This window comes from Harpia harpyja, chromosome 2 (assembly GCF_026419915.1).
Source record: "Harpia harpyja isolate bHarHar1 chromosome 2, bHarHar1 primary haplotype, whole genome shotgun sequence".
NCBI lineage: Eukaryota > Metazoa > Chordata > Aves > Accipitriformes > Accipitridae > Harpia > Harpia harpyja.
The window spans coordinates 532,162-555,644 of record NC_068941.1 but is presented as its reverse complement, the minus strand read 5'-3'; the positions used below and the strand labels follow the sequence as shown (position 1 = coordinate 555,644).

The following is a 23,483-nucleotide window of genomic DNA, read 5'->3' as shown; positions in this document are numbered from 1 at the left end:
CATTTTCAAAACCTCCCTCCCTACATGGCGGTCTTGTGTTTAACTGCAAAAATTTTAACTGTCCTACCTATGTAAAACAGAAGAAATTAAGAGAGAGCAGAAATGTGAGATTAGAAATTTTATATATTAAGTTGGAAAAGTCACTGCCTGCGTAAGTCTGTGGTTTATCCTGCAAGCTGTTTTAACTCTTTTCCATAAGCCTGCGATAAGAAACATAGTGAACCCTAGGCTTAACCTAGGTACTCCAGCCTGTGCTTTGACAAAGACTCCTAATTTACAGAGTTGAGAGCCTACGCTCCTTATTCAGGCACCAACGTTAGGCATCTAAAGTTACACAGCGCTAGTATCCTCCTGTAGGATTCTAACCACCTTCCATAACCAGGCTGAAGTCCTCAGGTTCTGCCTCCTCAGCTTCAGCCTGCTCCCACTGAACCTACTCAGTACCTGGCTCTTATGGCTTGATTGTATTTATAGTGAGCAAGTCTCTGATGGCATGGAAGCTTCCCAGGATTTTGAAAGCCACAGCTGCACACTGTGCTAAAGTAATTTTTTGTAATACATATAGCAAAATACAATTCGCAAGCTATAGAAAAATATAAGCCCCGCACAGAGAAGGAACACACAGACACTGCTTGGATTTCAGGGCAGAGCCGGCTGAGGTAGCCTTGGAGAGGAGGAGAATTCCAGGGCTTTCCCTCTACATATAGTTCTGCATATGGTCTAAATCAGCGGCCCCTGAAGCAGCTAGCAAAACAGATTCAGCAGCAATGAAAGGAGAAACCCTTATAGCAGAGCCTATGTCAGAAAGCAAAGGTAAATCTCCAAGCCTGCCACGCGAGAGAGAGCTTTCGTGTGTTATTAGGAAGTCTTGGATGATACATACAGCAATACTTCACTTATGCGGAATCCTGCAAAAAAAGAACTTCCTAAAATAAAGCTGTTTGCCACCTTAATGGAAAGAATTAGGGGAATTGTTTTATATTACCATAGAAAAAAATCTTGTCTGTAACCCCTCACACACACTTCAACAGGGAATTAAAAACAGCTGAAAACTCTTTGTTGCGTGTTATGAAACAGATTCTAAGTGTGTCTCCAAATACAGAGAAAGCAACTTAACATATATTTATGTATGCACCTACATATTAAGAAATCATGTATCATTAAATTATGTATATTCTGTATGCGCCTGCACACGTGTATTTTTTAGTTAGGTGGATTTGTGCATTCTAAACATCTAACAGGACTCGCTGTGCATTGAGAGGTCATGCAATGGTAAAACCAAAAGAAACCGGATTTCAGGATTTTACATTGAATGATGTTAGCCATTTACTTACACACTCTGAAGCGGTGATCGTTAATGAGCTGGACATGAAAGACTGCCCTTCATTCAAACTCACCAAAACTTCCAGAGTTCTGGAAAGAAAGAAAAAAAAAAAAAATCAGCAGCCATAAAACAGTCAATAAAAGCACATATATGGTGCGGAGGCACTTGTACCTACAGACTGTTCAACAGAGAAAGTGTTCCAAGAGAGGAAAATGGGAGTCGGGGCCTCTGAGCTGCCCTAGACATCAAAAGTGACTTCACAGAAACGACAAAACTAACGTGGTTACTTTGTGTTATCATTTCCAGAAACCTCTGATGACTTCTAAGTGATGAGGATACTTAGCTGCTACAGGGTTGTTGGACCTTGTGGCTTTCAGAACCCAATTTTTGGTCATTTCAGACGGAGCTTTCTTTTCCTCAATTTATGCTGCTTAAAACGAACAATACAGTCTGCTGCAGGTACTGTGCTCGTTACTGTTTGGAAATAATTTTAGTCTTCTCGATAGAGAGCTGTCTGAGTAGAGAACAGCCCTTCTCTATTACATGTAGCATAAAATACTCCAAAAAGTTTTACGTAAATAAATTGAAGTTTAACTGTAAAAATAACATTGTTTTGTCTGTTCCATAAACATCTCTTTAGTCATATGCAGACGTTATGGATAAAATGTCGGATAATTATAAATGGTCAAGACTTTCTATAAATAGTACATAAACACTGCATACAAATAGTATGTGGTTTACATTTTACAAATTAACCCTAGAAGAAAACAACACATGGTGAATGTTAAACATAAGAAGACTCTTCAGCTTCTCTGGCTTGGATTCCCAAGATTCAGACAGTTATATTATGCATAGATGTAATTAAATAAAAATATAGATATCCATGAACTAAAATGATTAATCATTTATACTGTTCTTATATGTCATGAATTTTTCTTCTGGCACAAATGCTTTAGTCAATATGGAGTTCAAAGCTCTTTTAACTAATTTGGCTAATTTCTTTTTCAGTTTTAGTAAAAATGATGTAAGTTGCTTCCGCTAAACTCATTTTTAAATGATCTGTGTTATGAATAATTGATCTAACAGAAAGAATAACTCTAATTTACTTCTAATTATTACTGGAATAAGTGAATCAGAACAGTTAAAAATAAAAAATTAATTCAATTCCCTTCCCTTCCAATGCACTAAATAACGCAAACTATACAAAACTTTTGTTAGTGATGAATTTTTTAAATGTGATGCTTTTAATTACTTTTTTTTATTTTCAATGTTTTGCTTTGCCACTTTAATGAGAAATGCTGTGGGAAATTTCAGCGTGACGATTCTGCTCGATTTTGACTGGCAAAACAATCCTATTGACTACAGCGCGAGAGGATTCCACGCTGTGCCTTTTCTTGATCAGAGAAGGACTTCAGTACACGCTGTGCTGTGGAAAACACAGCCCAAATCCTGACAGGTGTCCCTGAAGGAATTTGTGTGTTTAAACTGTTACGCTTTTTGGAGATCTGCGCATCATAAACACATCACACGAAGTGTTTTTCTGTCCAAGTCACTAACCTACAGTCCAGTTACATTAACGTGACTCTCTCCGGTGACCTGGGGTCGCATCCTTTTGCACAGACTCTGGCCATACTACTCCATTAACTATGACTGTACAGGTGTAACTGACTCATAGAATCATAGAATGTCTCAAGCTGGACAGGAATAACTGAATTCAGCCCATAAATACTGAAGAATCCACAGCACACAGATGTGGTTTTGGACGGCAACTTTTCAGTTAAGCACAAATTCAGAGAGGAAAGATTCATCTCTTAAATGTTTCCTTTTACCCAATTAGCCTTGCCTTTTTAAAGCATGACTTAGAGAGACACACCACAGGCTCCGTACCAAGTTTTGAACTTGGTTACACCCAAGAAGGGGCATTCGTTGCAGTCATCTCTCCTGAACATAAAAGCTATTCAGCCTTTCTACTTTTTCTGAACTTTCCTAAGCAACGGTGGGTGCCTTCCCGCTGACCGGTGCCATAATTGGGATTATATTGCTGGGTTCAAAGCCTGCTAGCATGGCAAGAACCCTTCCGGCTGCTCTAAATCCCAATGCAGTACACCAAGTAATTTTGATTTTTAAATTAACGTATCATGTTCTTTAAGAACCTAGATCCTTATATACCTCCTGCACTGACTTTACTTCCAATCAGCTTTAACTGTGTCTAAATACATTGTAGGTTTTCCTCAGCTTTTTTATCTTTGGTTGGAACCGTTTCTGTAGTGTCTTGTTGGGCAAAACTCTCACTGAGAACAAAAATAATTCTGCCTATGCACTAGTGAAGAACTGCTGCATTTGGCCAGTAATAGCCGAGTAAAGTTGCTGCCAGCTACTGGGGTCGAATTTCCAGAACGCTTTCAGATGCTTGCTTTTTCCCCATTTAATTTTTTTTAAAAAAAGTGAATGTGAATCCTTGATTTCCTATGGGGATTTTTCTGCTATCCAATCAGTTCCCTTCGCTGCCTGGCAGTACCATCCTTCCTCCTGACCCACGTGTACTTGTCAGTCAGGCATATTTTCTAACATCGTTTCACCATGCTTTTTATCCTCCGGCAGTTTGTCGATTTATGCGACGTGCTACTACCAGTCCCAAACCTACGTGGTTGAAAAGGAAGATGGATCGGTGGCCGACTACCATTGCCAGCACTAGCAGGCACTATCTCAAGTGTCATATACTCGGGCTCGCATGTTTTTCAGCTGAGCAACTAGGAAACAAAACACATTTGAAACTTCAGAAGAGAAATAAAGTACTGTTGAGGCATGTTCTCACTATGCTAGCAGTGCCTCTAACTGCTACTCATGTTTAATTTCATCCTCCTGTATAAGAAAGCCTACACAAAAAACCTGCTAAGTCCACTAAAATGATCATATAAATTATTTCATACAGGTCTTCATAAAAGTAGGCTTCCACATATCCCTTAGATCTTTAGGAAACAAATTACTTCTTTTGCAGCAATGCTTCCTATGCTCACAACCTCCAGGCTGCTCCCCCGCACCCTGACGGATTTGTCAGCAAAAATCTAGGTGCGCATTGTGGCTTATCCCAAAGGTGGATATTCTAACTCGCTAAAATTCTGCATTTCACACTAACTGTTCCAGTGTGAGAGAGTGACAGCGTATCTTAGGAATTCCTGGACCTATGACTTAGGTATTGGGCTTTCTTGGCTCCCCCAGAAAAGGTCTAGCTTTCAAGACTTGACAATCAATCCTGTTAAACTTCTCACTCCATTTCCCTCTTGTGCATTAAAGCTTGAAGCAAAAGTCACCCTTTTTTCTTCTACCTTCCCTGTGTCATGCAGCAAACTACGTACTCCCGCTGCGATACGTATTATTTTCTTAAATTTATAGGGACGGTTCGCTCTTGCCTTCGTATGGAACATCTGTATTGGTCTTTTACTAGCAGTCTTCTGTAGCTACCACGCTTACGCTGTTGGCCACCGTGAGCTTGGTGAGTCTTGGCTGAAACATGCATGGTTTGTCTAATTTAGCTATTAAGAAATGAAGCTATTTTTTTAGATGGTCTTTGTTAGCAAATTGAGCGAAACGGGAACCTGAAAGACGTTTGGATAAAACACTCCAGAAGACCATCTTAACCCATACCAAAGAAAAGGATCATTGCCCAGCCATCTTGTGGATCTTGACATTTCCTTGAACTCACTAGGGTTGTACGAAAAATTTTGTGTAATACCTAAGATTTCCAAGTGGACTACTGCCCATGTTTACACCTTACTGTTTGCAACATAGAGCTGGCCTCTGTTTATGTCCACTGACGAGCTCCACTCAAACGGGGATTCCCCGATGGATTGAGAAGTGGTAACGTTACCACTACTGTCCTCTACTAGAAAAGGCAGCTTTAAATTCCAGTCCCACCAAAAAACGTTTGCTCGGCTAATGTGCTGTACACGCCCTGAGAGCTACATTGCAGCTCCATTCCCTTATCTAAATATTCTACCTGGGATTTAGGAGAAAAACAGCGAGTAGGGAGGTCTGTAATCTGTTCTCTTACACGACTTGCCCGAGTCCCAGAGAGGTGGTGTGCCGAGCGGGCAGGGTCACAGGGACACAACTCCAGCATTTGAAGCTGTTTTTCTTAGCTTCAGAACAGAGCCACACTCGGGCGCTACCAGGTAAATGACAAATAAACAATTCCTATCAGTGCACGTGAGTTGGTGGAAACAGATCCTCAAAAGTGGCACAAAAATCTCGGTCCAGCAAAATGCCCAGGAAGAAACTTGCCATTAACTGAACAGAAGCATACCACAAAGTCTGCTCAGGCCAGTTACTGAAGGCCAGTTATTACAGACAGTTACTAAAATGGGGAGCTTACCCGTATCTTTAAGAGGTGCCACTGAGCAAGCTCCTGTTTCCCTCTGGGACTGAACTCCGCTGCCAGTGACGTCTACGGATCTGATCCTCATTCACAGCAACGCCTCTGTACACCGTTCCGGCAGTGCAGACGGCCACGGAAAAGGGCACCGATAACCCGTGTGTCTAAAGAAGAGCCGGGTCCACAGCTCACTGACTCCCACGGACTGCGGTAAGAGCCGGTCTCGAGTCCCTGGTGCCATGTGCCACCTCGCTACTGTCAAGCTTAGCATTCCCCCAACCTTTGGCTGTCAGACGGTCTGACAATTATCCCGAGCAACAGGCTCACTGAACACATCAGCTGTCAGCACAGATACAAAGCAGTAGGAACAACCAGTTTCCCTATCAACTTCCATTCTGAACCACAGCTGCAGGGATAAGCCATTTGAGATTTTGATACTTGCTCAGTTCTAGAAGCCACAAAGTGAACTCACACGGATAATTATCTCATCTTCAAAAGGATGAATCCGTCAACATACAAAATCACTTCCTTCCTGAAACAGTCATGTCTGTAGGGTATAAGAAATGTGGGTTTTCATTTCTTAAGCATCCACCTGTTTGATGGGCTCTGTGTACTTCTGATTCCTATAAACGCTACCCCTTCAAATTTGGAGTTCCAAAAACTAGGTGTCCTATTTCTTCTACTCGCTCATTCACAAACATCCAAGAGAGACGTACACATAAACACATCCAGTGTTTACTAGTAACTGTCCACATGTGTGAGGCTTTTAGCTCAGCACTCTGCGTGAACTGCAAATATTTTGAAAATAAAGCGGTATTCAGCAGTGGTTCTATATTTGGGGCACCTTCATTTCCCACTGGTGATTGTCAGTATTTTGTGAGTGTCAGGTTCCTTCAGTAAAATTCAAATCAGCTAAGAGCTGAACCAGCCTACGTCACCAGATAACATTTCTAAATCTTTGGGCCTCTGCTGATGCTTTTTTCTGTAGACTGGAGAACTACAATTTAACGGGTTATGAGACTGCAGTGATTTTTCATGACAGGCTTAGCTCAGGAGGGAGGGAGCAGCACAGATTTTGGTCAGCTGGTCATAAGACCATCCCTTCCGTCTCCCTGGTGGAGGTGATCAGAAACGCCTCAAAAGTGTCTCCACAGGCACTAAATGCCTGGTTTTGTAAGCCTGTATGGCCAGATCTCCCAGCAATTATTTATGTGGTTTACATGACTACACCCATAGTATCTTAATTGCTTTCCAAAGACTCAGGGAAAATTGCCTTTCCTTCTGCTGAGGTATGTAGAGAGAGCAAGACAAGACAAGAGAAGGTGTCAGTGTCCCACCCTAGCACCAAAAGAAAGACCATCCTGGCCTGTGAGGCCCGCGTTTGAACCCTCACTGTGCCCAATTCACTGTGAATCTGGTCACACCCGAACAGCGCAGCTATGCCTGCCAGGGCAGACTGTCCCTGAAGGGAAACGGACCTTTTGACACAACCTTATTTTTGCAAGGAAGGGTTAGACTGATACTAGTTTCGTACCAGCACAGAGCAAAAAACAAGTGTTGAGCTCTTGAAAGCTGCTGCAGAAGAGATTATCTCCTCAGGTGAACCCTGAATAAAACCCACAAAGAATCGGGAAGTGTAAATGTTGCTGTTGCTGTAGCAACCCAGGAAGACATCCTCTGATGCTCGGCTGAAACCTCACCTTTGCTGTGTGACACATTCTGCGTGGGTCACGGTGTGGATTTTACATCTGCGCACACGGGAAGGAGAAGCAGACCCCAAGGGTAACAATCAGCGGTTCTAGTAATCGAGGCCCGCTCATGCCATGCACGGTTATACCCAAGAACACAAGGTGTCAACCAGCTTCTCTATGTCTAGCTTGAAAAAACACGGCTGCGGGAACAAGCCTCCCGGGAAAGACAAGTGCAGCCCTTCACGCTGTTCCTCAAAAATGCAGCAGTGCCCAAAGCCAGCATCTTTTTAAGGCTTTTAGCCAGGATGCTCATTCCTATCTTCTGATCAATTCTGACACAGCACTTGAGTAAAGCGGTATCAAAGAGATAGCAAACTTGAGCTAATAAGCATCTGTAATTAACATGCTGTGCAGATACTCACAAACGCTATTGCTTTTTATGTACCACAGGTCTAATGTGCAACGTTCCAGTGGTCCATACTTTTAAATCTATTTCACTGTAACAGGAAAAACTCTGGGTTTTATTTACAGTTCATAGCCCTTGCTCAATGTGAAAGGGATTTTCCTATATTTTGTCTGTGAAGTATCACTTTTTGGATGGGAATCAATCCTGGAAAACTTAGTCTGAAAAGAGCTTTTAAAAAATGTTCTTATTTATGACCAAAGTTAACCACAAGACTCTTGCAACTAAACTGCATCAGTCATGGCCCGTTGGCTGCTCTAATAAATAATTTACCAAAAAAATGTAACCTGAGAAGACCCAACAATTGCAATTCTTTCTTTCCTTTATGTCCACTGCTGTTTTATTGTTACAGAAGAGGAACGTGGCCCACTGCCATATGTCACTACAGCTCTGGTCTGAAGAATTTCATACCCTGTGAAATACAGCTGACATTTCAATCCACGGTAACCTATTTGCAAAGTATTCATTTGCTCCTTACTTTACGAGTATCCAATAAAAGACTGCCATTTTATGACCCATTAAAAAAGATGAAAAAATTAAATAAAATTGTGAAAGACATTTGCTGGAAGTAATAAATAATTTACCTCCAATTTTCACGCACTGAAAATTAAACTGGCAACTGCTCAAAAAGTTACTAAAATTATGGTGACAAAGGTATTTTAGAATCAAGTGCGAGCATTGAAATAGCTAAAATGCTGTACATAGTAGGAAGGAAAAAAATAGATCTACGTATTTAAAAGGGTGCTTTCCCTTAGAAAACCTGCCTCTATGAATTAATATATAGCTTTATTACACAGTTAGTATTGGTAAGCCAGTAGTAAGTGTGTGTGTGTACGTGTTCTAAATAGATCTATACATATATATGCATGCATGTATGTGTTTGCATACGTATATATTTATGTATAGAGAAATCGCACACTGGAAAAAACAGTAACAGTGGTGGGAGAAGGGTTTGGTGGAACTACCGATTTCAGTATAAATTTTTGCATGCCTATCACTTTACCCCCATGTAATTTACCATCCCCTACACAACAGTCTGGTGGCACAAAGGGGTGCCACCGTGACCATGCTTTATTTTGAATGGCACGTTCAAGTTTTTAACACAGAAATATTCACCACTGTTCACAGCTGGAGCAAATACAAGGTGTCATTCAGTGCAAGTATTTAGTGTTTTAGAGTTTGAAGGAAAAGCTCCATGGCCAAAAGCTACCGACCTCACCTTGGGAGGCAGACTGAAATTTTTAGTGCCAGGTGAGGCAGCCTTTGCCATGGCACCCCTCATTTTCTGCTTAAAGGTTGTAAAGCAGGGGTAGTGGCATACACAGAGAGACAACCAATGCTCAGCTATAGGGTAGGGGAGACAGCTGCTGGACTCTGAGTGATAGGTGATGGTGTCTCACTGGGGTCAGCTCCCGTCTCACTGTATGGGCACAGGGCTTTCATCTGACCAACTTGAGTCTGAAATCGTTGGCCGTTATTTGCTGGGGATACAACTTATATTTACCCACACATTCTCACCAACCAAAGCACAGAGTATCCTTTCCCCTGTTCTCGGTTAACAAACACTCCAGGACCACGAATCTGACTCTCTGCATCTCGGGACGCATCCCTGCAGCAGAATGAGGCAACACAAAGCCACAGAGTAAGGTATTTCAAGTCCATGCTTCTGGTTTTGTTGTGCTTCCTAGATCAAAAGCCCCAGCTGCATAAGGACACAGCAAGTTCCCTTGGAGCAGGGTTACAAACCTCGCCTGCCAAATGTTCGGTGCAGTTCCACTGTGCCAAGGGTCACCTATGCCTGGGAAGCACAGGAAACAGTTTACTCGAGTTGATAGGGACTCTACTGGGGACAATTAATAATCTGCAGTTACGAGAAATGGTCAGAGTTGTTTCCTCCCTCCAACCACACAGGCATAAAAAAGAATATTTATTTATTTATTTTTCCCGAGGACAGCAAGACCTGCACTCTATGCAAATCATTACCATGGTTTTGGGATTTTGGTAAAGAATTAGTATAAACTTCCCCCCCCGCCCCCGCCTTGGTGTAGCTTAGCACTGACATAAATTCAAGTTACGGTTCTCTCAGAATCCCCTCGTTACCCCAGAACTATCTAGCTTTCTCAATGGAGTGTTCAATATACTGTGTATCTGCGTTTGGCTTTCCACGGGAAACGGTCAGAAATGTAGAGATATGTAAGTATTTCACCGCTGGAAATTGCTAGTGAATTTGAAAGAACTGGAAGCCAGCAATGAATTAGCTCTGATCTCATGGAATCATGGGAACCTGCAGTAACAGGGTGTGAAATGTCATTATTATGTTAAATTAGTCTATTAATTCAGCTCAGGATACTATGTCCACTGCATAATATTAAGCACTTAGTTCTGCTCACGCACTCTTTCTTAATGCTCTGGGAACACTATGTGCCCTATTGAGGAACGTGAAGGACTGCATTAGAAATTACTACTGATCTTAACATCAGATCCATATGTCTTAGGAGCCAGTTAGCCTATACAATTCATTGAGGATGTTTCCATCTGTGAATAGTTCCCATTATAATCTAATTGTGTCAAACTAAATGTATTTCTAAAATATTTTCAGAAGTTAATATTTATAACAGACATTAAGCCTAATCCAGCCATATTTCTGGTTTCCCCTTACCTGACTTTATTTCTCTAGCTCTTTCAGAGGAGGGAGATTGTACCATGTGAGTAACCAGTAATTGGTAACCATACTCTTTTTTATTTTTGTTGGAACAAAATGCTTGCATAGGGAAAAAAAACAGCTGAACTGCTGGTGCTGAAAATAAATGCGAAGTCTCAGTGACTTTGCAAAGAAAGGAATTAGTCCAAGTGGGAAAGGATCTGATTGACATCAACTCTCTTTACCCAGTGCTAGTGGGGAAGAACAGCTGTTTACATTGAAGGATAACGTTAATATCAAATCAATGGGCCTAATTAGCCATGAGTACATCTATGATGGAGAAGTATTCCGGTCGCCTGAGCACAGAGGCTCTGGAATAAGAACGACAGGTGAAAACAACCTGATTTGGAGATGGTATCCTTCCAGTTTGTGAGCACAAGGAACTCAAGTGGCTGACAAGGGCAGCAGGAAGTAAAAAGGGGGCAAGCAGTCAGTGCTTATTTCCTTTTTTTGTGTGTGTGTGTGTGTGTGTGTGTGTGCGTGCTATGGTTACATCCCCTGTGTTAGAGAACTGCTCAGCTGCTATGCGCAGAAAGGCAAGGCTGACAAGCTATAGGAAGCCCAGTGTTTGTCCTGATGGCTGGTAGCTCTTTCTGCAACACCGGACTGCCTGTTCCCTTCCACCGAGCACTTCCTAAGGTACAACTGTACAACCAGTTACTGAGAGATAATTAGTCACGTGGGTTTATTGTGCTTTTCACTTTTTATAATAAAAAGTGGTATTATCTGAAATGTGCAATACCTTAGTCGACAAGTTATCTCTTAACTGAGAAATCCTCTTGAATCCTAATTTTAATTGCTCTCTTTTTCTCTGGACAAGGTGTTCTTTAAGCAATATGTAGTTGCAACGTAGTTTATAGACTGAGGATGATGCTTTGAAAATGGGTCCTTAAATCCACGCTTGAATATTTGAATAAGTTGCTTAATTTTCAAGTGGCTAGGTACTCATCACACCCATTGCCCCTTACATGAACGAGTAGTTTAGTTCTGTGGCCAGATTAGTCTCTTGCTTTAATTGTCACAAAGGTTACGATAAGGCTATTTAGTCAACAATACCATAAAAAGACGGTAAATGGAACTTGTTAGTTGGAAAGAGAACAGAAACTGCTCAACACACCCCATGAAATATTAATCCTTTTTTAAATGACTCTGAAAGATACACAAGTCAAATCCGCAGCTTGCATACAACTTGCCTTTCTTGGCACTTCTTCTCTGTGCTTGCAACATGTTTCGAAAAATTTTACTTTTATCAGCCAAGGAGGAAAAAGTGACAAAATAAAAAGAATAACAGTAATTCCAGCCATAGCCGTAGGAAACAACAGTAATTATCTCCTTTATCTGGTTTTCAGCTACCCATTTCCATGTCACAAGAAAACTCAATTGTTACACGCAACTTTTCTCAATACTCCTTAAGGCAGACAAATGAATGTTCTATTAAAATTTATGAACTTGACGAAGTTATGAGCTTGTCTGAATAAACAGGTCATCTCGTATGTTTATCTAGGAGCTCTGGAAGTCGCATGGTTTTGTGTACTTGAGCATTTGCATGCAGCTTATGTGGGAGATACACCCGGTGTGACTTGTGAAGAACATCGCTTAAATATGTTTGGACTTATAGTAACATATTCAGAATCTCTTAGCTTATCTACTTTGTGGTTTTTTTCATCTGGTAAAAGGAACGCAAAAAGACAAAGGCTAATTTTAACTTTACAACTGTTATTGAGTTACTAAATAACAGAGCATTGAAAGGTCACAATGTAGGATGAGCACAGCAATGATTTTTAGTTGTTAAGCATGCGCATGGTAGGCAGGGTGACTGTTGGATGGAAACTGTCTGTGAGAGAGGTATTACAGTGGCTGCAGTGGTCTGTTATGCCAACCCTGAGCTAGTAAGATGTGAAAATTAGTGCTGGGTTAGGTCTAAGTATTAGCTTATTGCCTACTTGTTTTTTTAATGCTTGCAGTGTTAGAGGGAAGTACAACTGTGTAATCTTGACAATAAGTTAATGACACTTTTTGTGGGGGAATGTAAATCTGCTTATCATTCACGCCCAGCCCCCACTCACACACATTTCCAAAGGCATTCATATGCTTCCTTTGAGAGAACTAATGATACTGTATCAGCTCTCTTTCTATTTAGATATTTATTTCATATTTGCTTGAAGAATCGGGCCAATGTTTTAGAAAGCACATTTAACTATACCATATGCCTACTTAAATCATCCCTATCAAACAAGTTGTAGGATGATGCTCTGGTTCATTCTGTTCTGTTTTCCCTTCCTTCACAATGTGTTTATGTATATTTATCCAATTTGTTCTGTTCCTCTTGCCAAATTGCAGGTTTGAGATCTCAACTATGCAGGGGCAGCTGTGCTATTGTTGATGCCTTACAAAACAAAGGTCACAGACCGAGCCTGTACCGCTAGAACTAATGACAGCTGCATGTTAACCATTATGGTATAGGCACAGAATGATCAGGGTTCATGGACCCTCATAAGTAGGAATAAATCTTACCTTGCCCTTTGGTAAGGAAGAACTCAAGTCTCATTTTTAAGAAGTAATTTTTGTGCAAATTAGTCTCTTGCAAAATACCCTGCTGTTTATTTAATTTATTGACATAATTCCTCCCTCCATCTGGAAAAAAAAAATAACTTTAAACAGCCCCACCAGAAAAAGCCAAAAACTGACAAACAAAATGACAGCTGAGTTGGAAGGAATTATCTCTTCTGCATGTAACTAATCTTAGCTTTTCTCACTCTTTGAGATTGATAAGAATTACCAGCTGTTCCAGCCTAGGAAGTTACTGACCACATAAAGAAGTAGGCTACCACAGGATGACATCTCCTTCAAAAGAAGGTTGTTTCCAAACCTAGCCCAGCAACTCCAAGTAATGAAACAGCAGGGCGGGACTGTTTCAAATGCCCTTTGTTTGGTAAGAGAGATCAATCTGCAAGGCTTGTGAATTCAAAACTATTTGCCCCTTGGGTGGCCTGATGTATTATTCCTTCTCCTGCTGCCTTTCAGATCAGAAGCCAAGAGTCCAAAGTTATTTAAAAGGGTATTTCTTAGAGCTGCATGTAGCTTTTGAAATACCAAAGAAGAGGGAATGTAATAGCTGGAGCAGACTAACGAGATGAGGCGCATGTCCACAGACCCAGCTCTGAGACTATACAGCTGGCTTTGAGGCTGTCTGTCGAAGGCTACTTCACCAGTGTGCTGTTAATTATTTAAAAGAGAGCACTGGGGAAACTACCATCACATCTGTCACCCACACACAGGCAGAACCTTCACTCATCGCAGGACCAGATGTGTTTATTCGAAGCATGTACTAACTAGCTACTTAATGGGTTAGAATTATTAGCCAGAAGTTAATTAGGCAAACACATTAAACATCAGTCACCTTACAAAAAGCATCACTTCTTTAACAGTGCTTTTACTTCTTCAGAACCGTTACCAACCACAGGGAAAAGGAGGTGAAAAGTAAACATCCCATAAAGAAGCTGCAGTAAAAAACAGATTTATGAAATCTGATTGCCATGTAGTAATGAAAACCGCAATGCTCCAGGTGAATGCCTTAACTATGTGCCTCTTAATACTGCAAGTATACTAGCACATGGGAGGGAGCAGGGAGGCTTGTTTAAGGATCTACAGGTGTTGGAGAAGAGAAGGGAATTAGCAGTGGAAAAAGTTTTTTCTGAGTATAGTCAAGTCAAACTCGAAAAAGGATGGCTTCGCTGCTCCTGCATGTATTGTACATATCCCTGAAGATGCAAGCACTTGCGTAGCATTCTGCCTGCATAATGAACTCGGAAACATTGCTGGCCAATGTAACATGCTCTTGTTCCCCAGGAGGTGCACTTCAAAAGTAATTTTTAAGTTTTTGGCTCCCAGGTTCACGTCACAAGAAGCAGTGGATGGAGTCAAGGCATAATATGCTCTATCTTTGAGCTAGTCAGGGCAGGGGGGGAACAGTTAGAATCCTTTCTTAGAAGCCTGCCATGACAACCATTTTGTAGAACACCTTTCAGCTGCTCTCGAATGAGAGCAGCTGTCTAGAAACCAAATGAGGTAATTGGCAGGACGGAGCCCACAATCCATTCATCTTCACTGTGTCTGTTTCCTTTCATGTGTCCATGCTCTTCCTCTTAAATCTGGTGCTGGTACTAAAAAAAATGACACTCTGAAACCGGAAAGCAAGACTCAAAGTACCACTGTTCCACTGTCACGGCAACATCTTTCACTCCAAGCACCCAGAATTAAGTATGAAGCATGTGCTTCCTCTTTGTATTGGAAGATTGTTTCCCAGGACAAGAGTGCCAGTGACAGCTTGGGTGTGAATTCCTGGGCTTTCAGCTAGTTTTAGTCTTCAGCTGCATAGCTGCTGTAAAGGGTGCTCTAGGCCCCTGAAGTAGTGAGCAGGAACTTCTTGGTGCGTCCTGTAAACTGCAATGAATATGTTTTAAAGGGACTCCCACAGTACTGTTTTACTTTAAACTGTTTTTACGTTATTTTGTCAGAAACCCATAGGAAGAAATGCACCGGATTCACAGGTCTACTTCTCCAACTGCACAGAGCTACAAGCTCTTCCAGAAGACAGAATACTGGCTTCCCTTAAGCCCCTATTGAGAGAATGCTCTCAAAGCCATGTTTAACTTGAAGCTTGTGGTTAATTCCCATTGTTTTCAACCCTCAGCCCTGCATGTGATCCACAGCAAAAAGTGGAGCAGCTAATTCTGCCCTAAATCTGAACTTCAGAGATAAAAATCACACTATCAAAACTCTGGCCAGAGAATGAGAAAACTCTTGCCTGCATTCGGGCTACCACAGGCTACAAAAAAAGGTATTAAAAAGGAAAGTAATAGAGCTTGTTTTAGCACCAGCTCTAACAAAAATAGACAGAGGGCAGGTAGTGCAAACTGTCAACCATAAGCAGCCAGATAGCATTACTAAACATTACAGGACTTACTTCCTGCTGTGGAAAAAACAATTGATTTTCTAGAAGTGAAACAGAATAAAAAAAAACGTTCTATTTTCATATGTAGAGAAGTTGAGAAACTTAAGAGGAAGACGCATGGATGCAATAGGTCGTTAAGCTAGTTCCTGAAATATGTTACTTAAAGGCTGAAGGTGCTACATAAAATAAGGAGAGGGTTACTTATTTCTTCGCTCATCTTTTTATTCCGAAGGGCTGAGACAAGATCTGAGTGGTAAAGACAGGATCATAAGGAAATCAGTGATAAACCAGAAACAAAAAAATATTGAAATTTAAAGACCTGAGAAGTGACAGTGCAGAAACCACACAATGCTGCTCGTGTTTCTGAATTCCCTCTGAGCTGCCGTCCCATTCACAAATGAGTGCAAAACAAGCAAAGCAGCCGCTGTCAACAGGAAGAACAAAGCCTTGAATGACACAGGCTCCTCCTAGGAGAAGTCTGGTTAATAGTCAAATAAAAGCATGTCTCAAGGTAGCACTTGCAGTGCAGAAACATGAAGAGGTGTGCTCAGTCCTACAGATCATTTTTCACTATGTTTTCTTTCTAGGACAAAAGTTACTTTTTCTTATACTTGTAAGAGTCTGACCTATTTATTCTCCAATTACATTCAGACTCTGCTAAGACTTGCTCAGTAAGGTTAATTTTTCTCTCAGTAACTCCTTACTGGAATGTCTGGTTAGAAGTACATTTAAAGTTATTGCCGAACTTTTGCTGTTGCCAAGAGCTCTTACTACTAGCAATCCATTAAAAAAAAAAAAAATCTGGTGATCGGTAACAGATTATCTCATGCATTGTTGTGTGCTTTCTCTCAAGTGAACTGCACACTGCAGACTAAACTTAAGTCAGCTACTTTGAAACTGGAGACAACTAAGAATTTGGGAATACAAGCGTAGTAATTTTCCTTCCTACCACACAAAAAATAATTCCTATTTAATCTTTCCTTTTTAAGTGCCACCAGCTGTTCATGTTGGACAGGATGTAGGAAGGGATATATGCAAGCTGAAGCCGGTGTGATTTGAATAGAGGGCAAATAAGGTTATTAAAAAAAAGTAGTGCAGACTGTACCATCTCTGCATGTGATCTGATTGCATTTATATTCAAGGTAACAGCGAGCGACCTCTCACCTGCACTCAGGTTTATGTTTGGACTTGTCCTTTTTGGCTTTGTTATTCCTTAAGCTTACAAGCCCAAGGAGAAAGATACTGCCCACTTCTGTCCTAGGGCACCGCTCAGGTAGGTAGAGTCAAGTGCCATTCACCGCAAGGGTGTCAAAATGTCACTCAACTGAGAGATGGAAACCATGTGATACTCAAAGCAGTGATCCCACTTAACCTGATGGTTGCCCTTCTGTTGGTGTTTTGAAACACATAACCAATGTTTCGTACATGTGCTCAGATAGATTTAGTAAATATGTTTCAAGTTATGAGAAGCTTATGAATCTTGTTGGACCGAGGGGTAAATGCTCACTTCACTTTATGAGCTAATCTTAGAGCAAACACTGTCTGAATTCAAGTGCAGGACGCATAAAGGTGGAAGCTGGCCTGCAACGCTGCAGCTGCATAAAAAAATAAACTTCCATAGTTCTCTGAACTACTTTAAGAACAATGATAATTTCTGAGCCTGTTGGTTCATTTTGAATAATTCAGGCTTTCCATTGAAGGCAGAGGGGAATTTACCACTGGCTTAGAGGAACAGAAGCCATCTGTTTGTGAAGTCAAGCCTATAGATATCTTTTCTGAATGCGTACTCAAAGAACTTGGAGCAAAATGAAGAGAAAAGAAGCAAAGGTAGAGCAAGAAGGCAGACTTATAAAAATATACCAGTTTTTCCTGTACTGGTCTTCCAAAGAGACAAGGGCTCTGTTTTCTTTCCAAAGCGCAATGACTACAGAAACATCTAAAGCGATAGAGAGGTCAAAGAAATCTCAGATTTCTTGAGTTTGATTCCCTTGAGCTGTGGCAGAACAGTAGATTCAAGCCTGAGCTAAGAAGGGGAACTGATTTTCTCAAATATTCTACAAGACCCTAAAAATATATGGCTTTTAAATGGTCACTGCAGTAGAATCAGAGTCCTTTTTAGTAAACAAGCTTAGCTGTAATGTTACACTTGTCCTCACGGTATATAAGTGGTCTCTCAAAGTACATGAAGCAAAGCAATTCAACTCAAGTTTGTCTCCTCATCTTCTTCCTGCAGAGCATACGTAGTACTTTTCCTTTCTGGATTATTTCAATACTTTCTGACATTTTTTTTATAATGCATATGTTGCTCATGTAGAAATCGCAAGTAATTCTCATCTGTTAGCTAATCAGGCAACTTTAAAAATCAGCTGGTTTTGTAAGCAGACTATGTAATTTTGTACTTCAGAAGTGGCACAACGAGAAGGTATTTTAAATGGCCCAAGCAGCACGGTCATGTTGCCACATAACCTAAGGATACCACAGGCATCTGCTACATGGTATTGTGAAAAAACAGGCTTTGAAAAGAATGCTTGGTTAAATCTACAGCTGGCATTTTGGAGGCTCCTAACTAAATGCAGCCAGCGGCTGGGAAGAAAGTAGAAATATACAACGGCGTTAAGTCCGGGAGACCGGGGGTTTACCAACCCAACATCTTGCGTAGTTTGCCATTTTATCTATTCCACGTGGGTTTCTATTGTTCTGCATGTGAAAACTGCAAATTCGTCAGTCAACAAGAAGTGTCTCCAATTAGAAAAATATAATGAAACCTATTAAGTGAGTCTTTACCCAGGAACAAAGCTGCAGGCTTAAAAGTCACAGAGCTAACTTTGTCTGCTTGTGTTGCTCTGAATTCCACTGAAAAGAGCACTAGAAAAAGAGCAGACTGGTAGTTGCTACATTAGCGACTAATATTAGCTCCACTACATGAGGAATTACTGGGAGTTATCCAGCAATAGCTTGAGCTGTGCCAATGTAAAGTCAAGAGTTCAAGTATGTACGTATCTTTCATAGCTGTCAGTCTTTTGCATAGCAAACTGTTTATCTCTGGGCCAAAGCTGTAACTACTTCAACATCAGGTTACGGAAGTATATTTCACATAGCGACTTATGAAAAAAATTTTTTTTCCTGTGAAGCGGTACAACTTTATGTGTATTGCTCATGTGTTCATTCTTACGAACACTGCTGAGAAGAAACGTGCCGTAATTAGGTGCTTGATCTACACTGCAATTACAATATGGTGACTTGTCTGTCTCAATAACGCTTCACAGGCCAAACAAGCTCTTCACAGAATAAGAAAAAAATGCAGCATGTTCAAGTAACTTCCACTGTGCTTTAATTTATATAAATATTCCATGCATTTCACATTCCTTTGGCAGGATAGGCTGTTTACATACTCTCAGACTAACAGTGTGTGGAAAAGCATTTACAGCTTCAGGTCTTGCGGTGCTTAATACTGGGGGCCTAATTTGCTACTACTGTTCTTCTGTTGTAAGGTAACTCCACTGAAATACTTGGCACGGAGAGGAGGGCTTCTTAACCTGACTGAATTACATGGTTCTGATGACAAAATCAGTTCTCTTACAGTTGCAAATGGTGCTGACTTGTTTTAGCTAAGACAGCAATTTGTTACAGCAGTTTGTTACAGCTGTTTTGTTGTACACTCGGTACACAACCACACGCAGCCTAGCTCAACTGAAATGGCGCAACTGTGCTGCTTAACATAAAGGCGCACAGGTCTAACAAACTCCTGCATGTAGGACAAGATCAACGTTTGCATAGCTGTGTAAAAGGCAACTTGAGTATCAGGAAAACGTAAAAGCGTTAAAAACTCATCCCCTTCCTTTGCTCTCCATGTAACTCTCACCCATGCTTTTTTTCCCTGTGTTGCCATAAACCAGCGCTCGCTCCTCAGAGGGGAGCTTCGGTGGCTGCGCAGGGGCTACAATGCAGCTCCTCTGCAGTGGTTCACCCCACTCTCTTCCACTGGGGCTAATCGCTGGAGTTTTTTTCTTCTACCGCTACCAACTCTCCTCCTTCCAGTTGCCATTTAATGCACAAAACAGATGTGCATTTGGGGTTTTGCTATTGGTCTTACACCACAACTGAGGCAGTTGATTGTTGCTTAACTCAGAAAATTAACTACTGAAAATCATCTATGCAATATGCTTAGCTTTTAAAATGCTAAGAATTGCCACAGAAAAATGACAATGCAGAGCTGTAAGGAACCGCTGTGCTTCCTACTGGATTAATATTAACCTCATCCCAAATAACTCTCTGAGAAGAACTACTTGTAAAACAGGGAGAAAGTCAACAGCCCGAAAGCCTTTGCCCTGCTACAGGGCCAAGACCTGACATGCTTTTTTCTGACTTCTGATCAGCTTAGCATTTCACAAATCCGAACAATGAAGTTGAAGTGATCTTAAAAGCCTACGGCACATCTGAATTTGAGAGGAGGAGGGAAGGATTAGTTCTCAGAGGGCCAGAAGTAATGTGTAGCCATGGCCAGTGACACATAGAATAAGGCTAGAACTGCAGTTTAGCCACTGTGCTATTACGAGATTGCTGCTGTTGTTAAATTAGTGCCTCGTTTTATCATTACATGTTGAGCAGTGGTACGCATCTTGACACATAATTTTAATAATAGCTTGTAAGTGTCAGTGATAATGTAATCTATTTAACAATGAGCCTAAAGATTATCCAGAAGAGAGCATATTATGCCCTGTTAAAACAGCTAATCTGCATAAAACTTATGACAAGCCAGACCTTTTCAGTGTTTAATAAACTGGCTGAATATTCATTTTTAAGGCACTGTCCAAATTGATTTGGTCACAGATGACTATTTAAAGCCCATTCCAAAGCTGGCAAATACACGAGGGAAATAACACAAGAATGCAACAACAAACCACCCCCCATAAAACCAACAAAAGACTGCCTCTAGCCAAAACCTCTCATGATAAACATCAGCAATAATGGGTCCAATTCTAGCAAAACATCGGATGACATTTGTTTCAAGTACTTACTGGCCGCTTTTGTATAGGATTGGTGCAGGGCAGAGCAAAAAATCAGATTCCACTGTTTTTGGTTTTTCATCTGAAAAAACAAATCACATGAGTTTAATATACTGTGCTACGTAAATGAGAAGCTGATGTGTGAACATGCTATAAAGTCCCTTCCCTTCTGACAGTATGCTGGTTACTGGTTTGGTAATGTCCGGAACTTGCAAGCAAAGCAGGCCCAAGTTAGGGAATAAAGCTGCTGCTTTTTTTAAAGCTGCACCTCGAACATACAAACCCAGAGTTGCCTTTAAATGCGAGTGTGAGCCCACGTTACGCTGCTTACTTTATTTTACTCAAGTCAGCTCATGCTCTTCAGGAGAGAGAATTTCCTAGAATCGAGACTGTTTTTGCAAAGACTGAGAACACTATTAAGAGTTTCCTAATAGTTGGAATATGAAGGTTTGTTTCTCATTAGCTCCAACCCTGTGCATTGCATTCAAGGATTTTTTTACTAGCTGTGATGGGAGTGTCTACTTCTCCAGTGTTTCTCATGCCTTTGAGTCTCTAGCTGTTAGCAAATCTCTTAAACTTATAAAGCATCTATTTGTAGAGCACCATGTCCAGCAGAGCGCTCCCTTTCTGCAGCTGTGAAAAGGAGAGGAGGGAGCTCTTTTACCTCATGTGTTTGGTAAGCTGGGAAAAATTCCACTCCCGTGTGCAGAACCATCCTCCCAAACTTCCCCACAGTAGGACTGTTATTTTCTCTATTGGAGCTGCTCCTGCAAGCATGGACTATTTTCTGATTTAGGGGTGAGAGCAGATAAATGATCTGCCAGATAAACTTGGAGATAACTCTGTCCTGCATTTAGGGAAGAGGCAGACATACAAGTAGTTCAGGGGCAGCTGGAGGAGGAGCTGTTAGCATAAATGAGCTTTTCTTATGTGCTATAATCTGCACTGACTGCTTGGCCTAGATTTGGGGCTAGTTGTGAGGTGGGGAAGAGGGATTAGCACATTGCCATATGTTTTTGTCTTAATGGTATGTTTCATAGATTATTTTTCTATCCCACAGCTACATTTGGCAGGTTTCCTTTCTAGCATTTGGTAATGGTTCTTTATAAATGCAAAAAGAGAAACATGCCAAATGCATCTTTTAAAACCAGAACTGACAAAATAACGGTTTGCTCTGGGGCTGATCCCAAAGCGCAGCCCAGGCTATCAGTTAGGGGAACTCTAACATTAAAGTACATCCTCATGCAAGTACCCTCCATTATGCCCTCAAATGGTGAGGGTTCTGCTGAGCAACTGCCAGTTTTTCATAGAGAACGCAACGACACAGGAACGATTTTCCTTTTCTTGGGACCACCTCCTTCCTCCTGCTACTGCTCAAAGCACCCTTCTTATCCCTTTGACCACCCTAGCTCCACTATTCTCTTTTAGGTTTCCTTTGAGACAAAAGCGCTTCGAGCCCAGCACAGAGCTGTACACAATGAGCTTGCGTATCAGGGTAAGGGTCACATTAAGTTTCCCTATTTCCTTCCTATACTACTCCCTAAAAATTTGCTGTTGTCCGTTGCTGAAGATGAGAACCTGGGTGGGTTGTAGCAGGCCTCTGGCAAGACCCCATACAGCAGACTGTGTTTTTACGCTGCAACGTATAATAAATACATCGCTATGCCATTCCCCTCCCTTCGTGTGCTTTAGCGCACCCTTTCCTGAAGCCAAGGAAAAAAAAAAAAAAAGCAGCCCAGAGATCTAGTTGGAAATTCTCACATCAGATGCTAGCAAGTATTTGAGGGCTTCATCCCATCCAAGTATACTTATTTCTACTGTGGCAAAGCAGACATACACATGCCGTACAGCTATAAAAGACTAAACAATCAGAGAATCGAAGAAACCAGAGTCGGAAAATATTTCAAAAGGTCATTTAAAGAAGGCAACATGCTTCAGATATTCTTCAGTGACGCTCATCTAAGCTGTTAAAAGGCTTTCTAGGTAGCCTATTCCAGGCCCGAGAAATGTTTACAGCGAGAACCATTCTCCTAATGCTTCACCTAGATCTGTTGCAGAATTTGAAGTCTGTTGCCTCTTGTTCTCTTCCAAGTGGACTGGGAGAGTCCAGCTTATTATTTTCAGCCCTTTAGCAGCCCGTAATTAACAATTACTTTGGCTATTCTTCCCTTCCTGTAGATGTAACAAACTGAATTTTTCTGTCCCTCCTTACAGCTTGTGTTCTGAACTTCTGCGCATCCTTGTCAGCTTCCTCTGGACACCCTCCACAGTGGATTCATCCCCCATTTGTAGCACGGAGCACATCAAAATCCAAGTTCCTAGGAGCAATCATTGGCAGCACAGCACAGCCCTGAATTCAAACAGCACCGCAACCTACCAATCGTTAAGTACCGTAAGTCTATTTGGCGTACGCTGCTAGCATTGCTACTAAATAATGCCAAAATTTTTAGTATGATAGTAGCACCCGCCAGCAGGACAGAGGAGGTTTACGTTTGTGACGCTTATGGAAAATGGCTAAATCCCTCCTTAACTCTCGTGTTCTATAGGTCCTTATCTCCACCAGTACCTTAATGCACTCCCCATCAGAAGGTATCGAATGGTACAAATGCCACTACAAACATAACCATATTGATGCAAGCCTCAAAACACTTACATGAAGAAGGTATGTGCTATTGTTTTAATTTCTCAAATGGACAGACTGGGTTGTAGAGAAGTAACTGCTCATGGTAAACAAGAAGTCAGGAGCAAAGCAGGAATAGAACTGAGGAGTCCTGATGATGACTTGCAAACCAGCCACTTTAATGAAAATTTAAGTTCTAATTATCTTCAGGTCATGTAACTGATGTCTCAACTATTTACCCCATATAGTGTGAAATGAGTTTTATTCATTTGGAACTAAACCAGTCTGTTTCCCCGCTTCTCCAAGTAAGAAAGGTACACCATGATAATAAATACACAACTGAAGCAATAAT

The 23,483-nt window shown here is 41.2% G+C and overlaps 1 protein-coding gene across 2 annotated transcripts in view; it reads right to left on the bottom strand.

The window, feature by feature from the left end:
- ANTXR2 (ANTXR cell adhesion molecule 2) overlaps positions 1-23,483 on the bottom strand; it is a 120,362-nt gene that overhangs the window by 62,674 nt on the left and 34,205 nt on the right. For both annotated transcript variants that reach the window (XM_052811503.1, XM_052811510.1), the window contains exons 10-11: positions 20,524-20,593; positions 1,335-1,413 (exon numbers count right to left, since the gene is read on the bottom strand). In XM_052811503.1, coding sequence (XP_052667463.1) covers positions 1,335-1,413; positions 20,524-20,593 — 149 coding nt within the window. The remainder of the gene's footprint in view (positions 1-1,334; positions 1,414-20,523; positions 20,594-23,483) is intronic.